Source organism: Myiozetetes cayanensis, unplaced genomic scaffold (genome assembly GCF_022539395.1).
Source record: "Myiozetetes cayanensis isolate MyiCay16 unplaced genomic scaffold, myiCay2020 scf10, whole genome shotgun sequence".
In the NCBI taxonomy this organism is placed as follows: domain Eukaryota; kingdom Metazoa; phylum Chordata; class Aves; order Passeriformes; family Tyrannidae; genus Myiozetetes; species Myiozetetes cayanensis.
The window spans coordinates 33,785,295-33,794,283 of record NW_026086605.1 but is presented as its reverse complement, the minus strand read 5'-3'; the positions used below and the strand labels follow the sequence as shown (position 1 = coordinate 33,794,283).

At 53.2% G+C, this 8,989-nt stretch overlaps 1 protein-coding gene across 1 annotated transcript in view; it reads left to right on the top strand.

Moving 5' to 3' along the window:
* Positions 1-2,685: 2,685 nt before the first annotated feature.
* The window catches only part of PTEN (phosphatase and tensin homolog), a 45,133-nt gene continuing 38,829 nt past the window's right edge, over positions 2,686-8,989 (top strand). Inside the window, exon 1 of the mRNA XM_050335506.1 lies at positions 2,686-2,903. Within this exon, the coding sequence (XP_050191463.1) occupies positions 2,825-2,903 (79 nt within the window). The 5' untranslated portion in view covers positions 2,686-2,824. The remainder of the gene's footprint in view (positions 2,904-8,989) is intronic.

Genomic DNA, 8,989 nt, shown 5'->3' with positions numbered 1-8,989 from the left:
GATGCAGCTTGATACGTCTATGAAAGGAATTATATAATACAGCGTTTGCAAAGGCTGGAGGCTGCAGCAGCCCAGGAAATCCCTCCACCTTATGTTCCAGTTTATTTTCAGCCCTTAAAGGCAAAGCTGAGCTTTTTTTCCCCCCCTTCTCCCTGTTCCTTTTCCTGCTCCAGCATCTGCTGCCAGACCCCAGCACCTCTGAAAAGTGTTTAAAGGCGGAGCAAGTCACTGAAGCAACTATTTATTGATTGATTTTTGGTTATTATTGACATTCATTATTTATACACAGACTGTCTTCAGGGAGGTGCCTTTCCCCTGCCAGCCCAAAAAACATTCGAGGTGGACTTACAGAGCTGGTTTTTTTGGGAGACACCTGGTTTACATCACCTGCTTTTCGTGGAAAAAGGGGTGCATGGATTCTCCTCGTCCTCTTGGGACACTCCTTTCTGTGGTGTCTCTTTTCTGGTTGGACAAAAAGTGGTTCAATTTTCCTCTTGTTTTTTTCTTCTTTGCAGATTTTTTTTTTTTAATAAAACAACCAACCACCCTGTAAAGATTTCCTTTTCCAAGGTGTGTTATCCTTGGCCTCCATGGGATATCCCTCACCTTACTACCCAGCAATGGAATGACATGAAGACTGTTTTTGAGGGAGCTAAATTTACACGTGGATTGTCCTGGTAATCCCATTTTTCCCAAAGGTATCATCTGCCAAGCTCCTTCCTGATCCCTCAGCAGCTGGGGCAGATGCTGATCTCCAACAGATCCCACTCCTGATGCTTTGCAGAGATCCTACATCCCAAGCTGCCTTCAAATTTTAGTTTTTATTGTCTCAGGAACCCAATATCTCACCTCTCTGCACAGCAGAGGGGAAAAAAAAAATCTCTCACAAAAGATCCCACTGCCAAACAGTGAGAAAGATGGAAACTGGTCCCAGGCTGCAGCCAGTGCTGATATCCAGAAGCTCAGGCTGCACCAGGTTTCCTGATGGTCGTTTTCCCCCAAAAACCGGGTAATTCCCAAAGACTTGCAGGAGTTCTCAGCTTAGACTGTGAAGAACCTTGTAGGCTGGGGTTTAAAGGCTGATTTAGAGATTTATAGACAGTGCTTTCCCCCTGCCAGGATAATTGCCATCCATGTGGGAAGGGGGATGGAATGGGACAGAAACTCCATGGAAACAGCACATCCAGGGGGGCTGAGCCAGCCGGCACGACCCGGGGGGACTGTCCCGTCCCTGTGCCCATGCCTGGATTGTCCCGAGGACATCAGGAGGAATTTCTTGCTGGAAAGGGCGGTCAGGCCTTGGCAGGGAGGGTTGGAGTGCCCAGCCCTGGAGGTGCCCAGGGCAGGCCTGGCCGTGGCACTCAGTGCTCTGGGCACTGGGGGACAAGGTGGGCATCGGGCACGGGGGGGACTCCACGGTCTGGGAGGGCTTTTCCCACCTCAACGATCCGAGGGCAGCAGGTGGCCCCAAACCCCCTCCCTCCCTCCCTCCGTTCCCGGTGGCCGCAGGGGGCGATCGGCGCTCGCTCACCGCGGCTCCGCTCCTCGCCAAACCCGCCGCGGGGCGACAGCGGAGGACACACCGAGACCCCCCCACCTCAACCCGCCGGGCTCACCCCTCACACTTTCCCCCCTCACCCCCTACCCAGCCCTCCCTCACCGGGGGCCGCACCGAGACCGCTCTTCCCCTCCGCTCGACGCGGGGGCGGCTCGGAGAGCTGGGGAGCTCGGCGGGGGTTTCGGGGCGCCCTGAGAAGGGCTCTGAGGTGGCTCTGAGGGCCTGAGGGGGCTGAGGGGGCTGAGGAGCTCTGAGGGAGCTCCGCGGCCGCCCCGTCCCCTCACGGCCACTTCCGCCCGCGGGGGGAGGCGCCGCCGCGAGCGCCCACGTGACCCGCGGGCCGCAGCACAACCACCGAGCCTCACTTCACCGCCCGTACCCCTCCGCCTGCCGGCACCCCCTCGCCCCCGGAGGGGCGAGGGGGGTGCCGGCGGGCTGAGGGGTACGGGCGGCGCGCTCGCAGCGAGCCTCTCCCCCCCTCCCCACCCGCCCCGCTCTCCGCTCCCCCGCTGGCGGATCCCCGGAGAAGGAGGGACTACTTGTCGCTGCCGGCGGACGCGTCGCGGTGGGCGTGGCGGCGCCGCCCGCCGTCCCTCTCGGAAGCCGCGGCCATGATGGGAGCCCCGCGCCGGCGAGCGCTGCGGGCCGGGGGGATGAGCGCGGCCTGAGGGAATCGCCGCCGCTGTTGCTGCTGCTGCCGCCGCCGCCGCCGCCAGGGGAGGAGGAGGAGGAGGGGAGAGAAGGGAAAAAAAAAGGGGAAAAAAAGCAAAGAAAAAAAAAAGCGCCGAAAGGAGCGAGCGAGCGACCGATCGGCCAGTTCCCGGGGCGGGGTGAGGGGGTTGTTGGGGTGGTGGGAAACGGGAGCCGGCTCCGGTGGGCGGTGTGGGGTGGTGTGGGGCGCGCCCCGCGCCCGCTGTCACCATTGCCGGGGCCCGGAGCGCCGCAGAGCTGCTCCCCCCGCCGTCGCCGCCGCGCTCGCCCCAAACACGGCGGCGGCGGCGGCACCGCCCGCAGGGGCTCGGCGCGGCTCCCGACGCGCTCGGGGGAGGAGGAGGAGAAGGAGGAGGAGGAGGGAGCAGCAGCAGCAGCAGCAGCGGCGGCAGCAGTAGCAGCAGCAGCGGCCGGTGCCGCCGCCGCCGGCAGGAGCCGGGCCCGCCCGGGGCTGAGCCGGCGGAGGAGCATCCGCGCCCGGGGCCGCCCGGTGGTGCCTCTCGGCCGCCGCCCGGGCCCTGCGCGCTGCCCCGGAGCGGCCCCCGGCTGCCAGACATGACCGCCATCATCAAAGAGATCGTCAGCAGGAACAAAAGGCGATACCAGGAGGATGGCTTCGACCTGGACCTGACCTGTATCCTCTTCCTCTCTCTGTCTCTCTCCCCCCCTCCCCCCACACACTGCTCCTTTGCTCTTTTCCCCCCGCACGTCCCCGGCGATTGCATCAGACCCCGGCGCGGCGTTACCTAACGCGCTGCCCCGCGGCCGCTCCGCCGGGGCTCGCCCGGGCCGCCGCGCCCTCCCTCCCTCCTTCCCTCCCTCCCTGCCGCCGCCGCCGCCTCGGCCGCCTTTTGTCCGGGCCCGGCAGATTAACGGAGCTCCAGGATTAACGCCAGCGCTCCTTGCTGGCCCCCACACCCTCCCCACCCTCCCGGCCTCCCCGAGCTCTGCCCCCCACCCGGCCCCGCAGCCTCCGATCTCCGGCCGGGGGTGGCTTTTTGGGCCCTTAAATGTGCCCGTCCCGCCATGACTCGGGCCCGCGGCGCTTTATTATTTATTATTTATTTATTTATTTATTATTATTTTCATTTAGCAGCTCGGATTGCGAGTATAATCGTGGCCCCAAGGCCTGTGGCTTTTTTCCTCGGGTTGCTCTTGTCCTCTGCCCTGATTTCCAGCCCTTCGCTGGGGCAGAGCTGTACCTTAGGATGCTGCGAGGCTCCCCCACGGCAAGAGGTGGCAATCGCTGCTTCCAAATTAAAAAAAAAAAACAAAACCCAAACCACAAAAAACCCCACCGTTTTGTTTTCCTGGTGGATGTGTCACAGGCGCGGGGAGCGCATCGGGTCTCGTCGTCGTCGAGGAGGATTGTGTAGGATACTTACTCTTGGAATAAGTAATTAGCGAGCAATTACGGCTAATGAGGCAAAACCCGGGGTGTAGTTCTGGTGGCCTTTGGAGCAGATGTGCTGGAGCGGCGGCAGGCAGATGTTCGGCTTGGAATGCCTTGCGGGGTTAATGGTGTGTGGGGGCTCTGCTGTGGCCGTGGACAAAGATCAGGGCTGGGTGGGAGGGATTTTGGAGCAAAAACCTCGCTTGGAAGTTGGAAAAATGAATGTTGACAGTAGTGTTGAGTGTTGGGCTTAGCCTTGCAGAGAGATCTTCCTGTTCTGCAGCAGGAGCAGGGGGAAATTTGCTGGGTTTTGGAGTGATTGCACTCGTGTCCGAGCAAGTTCTCCAAATAAATCCAGTTCTTGGGCAGGAGCAAAGCTGATAACAGCTGGAACCAGCATAGAACTCTTGGTGTTCCATGGAGCCTTGGCCTAAAATTTTAGTGGCTTTAAAACAGCCTGAAAGGTTCAGGACTTCAGCGAAGTGGCTGCTGAGCTCTGGGTTACAAAGCAGCAGCTCTGGTACGTAATTCCTGCACTCTGTCTGCCATAAATATAATTTTAGGCCTGAATTTTGAAGTGTTTGCACTTGACCACCGGGGTTATGAAAAAAAAGACTGTGAAGTGGTGGCAAAACCAAGAGCTTTTGGCTTCCCAGTTGGAAGAGTTTGGTGTTTCAGGTATCTTTGCCCAGATGTGCCAGTGGTGGTAGGGAGAGGTGTTTTTGGCCCAAGCTGATCTTTTTAACTGGTCATGTGCTCCCAGCAAGAAAACTGGTGAATGGAGAACCCTGATTTTCTTGCTCAAGGCTGCTAATGGTGTGTCAAATGGAATTTATTGCTTATTTTCTTGCCTTTTTTTTTTTTCTTCTCCTTGTCTCATTAATTTTATTCTTAGAATTTTGTGTTATAAACAGGCCACTAGAGTGGGCTCAGGCTGGCTTTTCTAAAAGGAGCAGCTGGCTGCAGTTCTGCAATGAAAAGTGTAGAAAAAGTGATTTGGTTTTTTCTTTTTCCAAAAATATTTTAGGAATAAGCTTATACTCAGACCTTATTTTTTATAGCTGTGCATTTTAAACAGATAATTAATGAATGGAGACTTCTGCCATTACAGTGCCATGGCTTTGCTTGGAGGCTGATGCTGCTGCCCAAGTGGAAGTTGAATTTTTTCAGTTCAGTGGTGGTGGCTCCGAAATCCTCAGTAGCTGGTGATTGATCACCTGGGCTTTGGGAGGTGGAGATCAAAGGAATGATGGTGGATCCAGGTGAGGTGCCTGATCTCCAGCCTGTGAGCTGCCCTTTCCTTCCACCCATCTTTGAGGCGGCCCGGGTGGACAAAGATTTGTGGTCTTTGCGTTTCTGTCGTGGCTGATTCTGCCCAGGCCTTGCAGGAACACCTGAGTGCCAGAGCCAGGCTGGGGCAGGTGCTGGAGTGCCAGAATTCCCTCTTTGCCTCCCTTGGGCTGTGTCAGATCCTTTTAAAACTGATGCTGGTGCACGTAACAGTACAGGACATTGTGCTTGGAACTCTCAGTTCCTGAGGAGTTGGTTGAGAATTCCTCTTGTGGGGATAAATGTAGGATTTTCAGCAAAGGGAAACAGCAGCTCCTCAAAATCAGTGCACAATCTGAGAATAGTCCTGTGTGTCCCTGAAATCCACATTGACATTACTTTTCATCTAATCAGATGCTCTCTATGACCAGTTTTTTTTAATGCACCTCTTGGGGGGGAAAAAAAAAATTGAATTTAGAAGAAGAAAGGGGTTTGAAGGTGGAGGCATTAAATAGACTTTTTAGTACTTTATTTCGGCTGTTTATTCCTGATTTATTTGGGTTTCTAATTGCTTTCTGTAATACTGGATGCCTTTTTGTGCAGATGGGAGAGAAGGAAAGTTCGGGTTAGCTGCTTTCTTCTATGAGGATGACATTTCTTGATGCTGCAGCCACCAGGATGTTTTCTGATTCACTGCAATGTTTGGTATTTCTGAAATTGTGCACCTTGGTTCATGTCCACTTTGGGAAGCAGTGCCTGGATTGCCTGTGTCTTCAGAGCTTTCCTGAGTTTAGCAAGTGGCTCAACTATTTGAGGCTGGGAAAAAAAAAAACAACCAAACAAAAAACGGTGGAGCTGCTTCTGGCTTTGGTTAAACTGTCTCGTGTTTCCATGCCTTCTGTCAGGGGTGAAAATGGCCAACTAGGCTGAGCTCAGGGCTTGACTGAGGCATGTGCAGCTCGTGACCTACATAGTGGTACAAACTGCAGCAATATTCAGCAAAGATGAGATGTTGGGTGCAGTTTCCACGTCTCACACGTCGTTTTGTCTCGTGCAGCGAAAGGCAGGGAACGCTCCGATGGCGAGAGGGAGCCTCTGACAGTCTCCTCCTGCTCTCTCTGCTGTTTGCAGTCCTAAAGCTCTTTGCATTTTTAATGAAATTTTAAATTATGGGCCTTGACTCAAAATGGCTCAGCTTCCAGGGGGAGAAAAAAAAAGAATTAGTGGCATGAGGTACATACAGCGTTTAAAAATAGAGCCCGTTTAAGGGACTTGGTTTCATTTTAAAATTGAAGTTTTTGTAACAAGTTTTTCGTGAGGGTTCAGAAGAAACTGGAAGAGACCAACTGGCAACACTTTTTATTGGTGGAAAAGTCTTGCTTTGTTCTGGAGTAAACCACGTTGTTTAGCGGTGGTGTTTGGAGCTCGTTTTGCTTCTGGAGCCTGGGATGATCTCAGGTTTGGGACGGAAAGATCACTGCCAGTTTTGCTGGGAATTCATCTAAGAAGTCAGTTTGCACAGACAGCAGTGCCATGGGCCTGCTGGCTGGGGACTCCTCAGAGCTCCAGTTCCCTGCTCACTGTAGGACATGTTTGATCCCGGGAAAACGGCTCTTTGTGCTCTTAGCAAGGAGAAAGGTGCCTGGAATTGTCCAGGTGGTCATTGCTGTAGGTGTGTTGGTGCGTTTTTCTCTTCTCATGTGGGCTGGATCATTTCCTGTTGCTCACAACCCAAAGCAACCCCAAACCCTTTGCCATGCTGCCGTGGAACATGTGGATGGTGGTGTTTGACAGCTGAATTTTTCCCACAACCCCCCAGTTCCAGCAGGTGCTCCATTGTGCAATCCCATTCGGGGTCACCCAGCCCCTTCCTGCCCTGCTTTTTGGCTGCTGCTGCTCAGAAAGGGACTTAAAAGAAGCTTCACAAATAAACAAGGGCAAAGTAAGAAGTGTGGGCTTCCTCATGAACTGCTTCATCTCGGCTCGTCGGGAATTTGTAATCCATGTGGACAGGGCTAAACTCCAGGTTAAGAATTCCCTGCCTTTTATGTGGATAGAAGGTGCTCCTTGGTTTCATGCCGAGGTGGTGGCTGTGTGTTCTCAGGGTGGGCTGAGGAACACTTGTGACCCTTTGGAAAAACCCCAGTCCGAAGTGGCCGATGACTGAAATCTGTGTGGAAGCTGAGTGAAGTGTGGGAAACCTGCAGGACATCCAGAGCTTTGCCATTTAAACGGGAAGAAGGTAGTGCTGAATTCAGTGCAAGCTTTGCCAGACCTGGTATCAGTTTTGAGTGTTCCCTTTTCCGGGAAGAATCCAAGTTCCTCCTCCTCGTGGCCCTGAGGCTGCCGGGCTGGTGGCACTTGAGGAGTGACGCTGTGGGCTCTGCTGGGTGGCTTTGATGGGGACTCCTGACATTCCCACCCCTTTGCTCTGCGGGTGGTTGGTTGGCCACGTGTCAATACTGGGGCCAGCCGGAGGCTTGGAGGGTGGTTGGAGTTTTGGAAATGCATCTTTCTAGGAATCTCTGCCGCTCAGGGAGGCCTTTCTGTCCGCAGGGTAATTCCATCTGACTTCAGTGCCTCGGTGCTGAGGGAGAGGATGTAGCCTTGAGTTGTGGAGCTTATGCAATGCTGGAACTGGCCCTTGCTGCTGGGTTTAATACATGCCCAAAGATTAGTTGGCTCTTGGTGGCTGCTAGGCTGGCATCAGCAGGTTTCTTTGGGACTAAACTCTGGTTTTCCAGCGGCTATCCAGTGCTGCATTCCTGTAGGATGTATAGGAATGGTTTTGCTTCCAACACAGTCTGAAGCACAGCGACTGCTGTGCAGTGAGTATTTGCTAAATGATGTCTTAAAACGCTGTGCAGAGGAGGACAGAATCGTCTGATTTTCTGATGTTCACTGATTTGAACACCTAAATCCTCTTTGTTGTGTAAGCAATGGATACAATCTGCTCAGGAATAATATTGCTGCAAGAATATATTTCTTTAACCCATTGTGTTAAACCCCCACCCCATCCTAAAAACCGTAAAGCCAAAACTGAACTTCAGGATGCGACAGCCACAGAGTTCAAATGTTCTGTGTAAAGTTTCTGTCTACCAAGTTGTTGCTGCTGGTTGTGAATCTCTGGGCAGTTCCTTGAATGGAACTGTGCTTTTAATGGGTTCATGTTGTTGCCACATTAATTCTGCATAAGCTGACAAATCACACCCCCGGTACCTTAGCCCAGGGGCTTCCCCTGCAACGGGGTTAAACACGAAAATGGTCCTCATGTAGTGGTTTAAAGGACAGTAGTTGTGTTCTGACAAAGGGGGAGAAAAGGGAGGGAATAGGCGGTTGAACTATCCAATCCTTTCTGGTTTAAGTGATCTGCAGCTTGGAGCTGCATGGGATGTGGATTTATTTAATTCGAGGGTGGATATTCAAGGTTAATTAATTAGCACATGGCTTTTTTTGAGGGGGAAAAACGAGATGTGGCCTGAGGTGATGGCTGGATATGCCCAATGCCTCATCCTAATCCCTGAGGTAGCTGTGGGCTCCTTTGACTTGGGGCACTTGGGTTTTTTCGGGATTAAAGCTGGGAGTTACCGGAAGGCTGATTTCTGGGCCGGGAGATGGGAATTTATCGGAAAACCAATTCCCGTAGAGCAGCATCTCTCCTGGAACGCGGCTGCTTTGTGGGTGGCTCGCTCTGCTTTGGGTTTGTGTTGGTTTCTGAGTCGGTGTCTCAGGGCCCAGGTTGATATTTCAGATGTAAACAAATCCTCGTTCCAGTTTCTAATTCCAGCCAGCATCCTCTTCACTCCTGTCGTCATCTGCCTTGCCTGGGTCGCTGTCTCGCCTGCAAGGGGCCCTGGAAATTAAAAAAAAAACAACCAAACAAACCAAAAAATCTCCAGCAGTTTTGTAGAATGGGAGTAAATAATCTTGCAATTAGGCCCTGTATCGTGCTGCATAAATCTAGGTTATCTTAATAACGATTTTGAGGCAACAGGGCTCAAGTAGTGGCTCGGTGATTCAAATGGTAATTGACTGTGCAGCTAAAAAATTAAACTCAA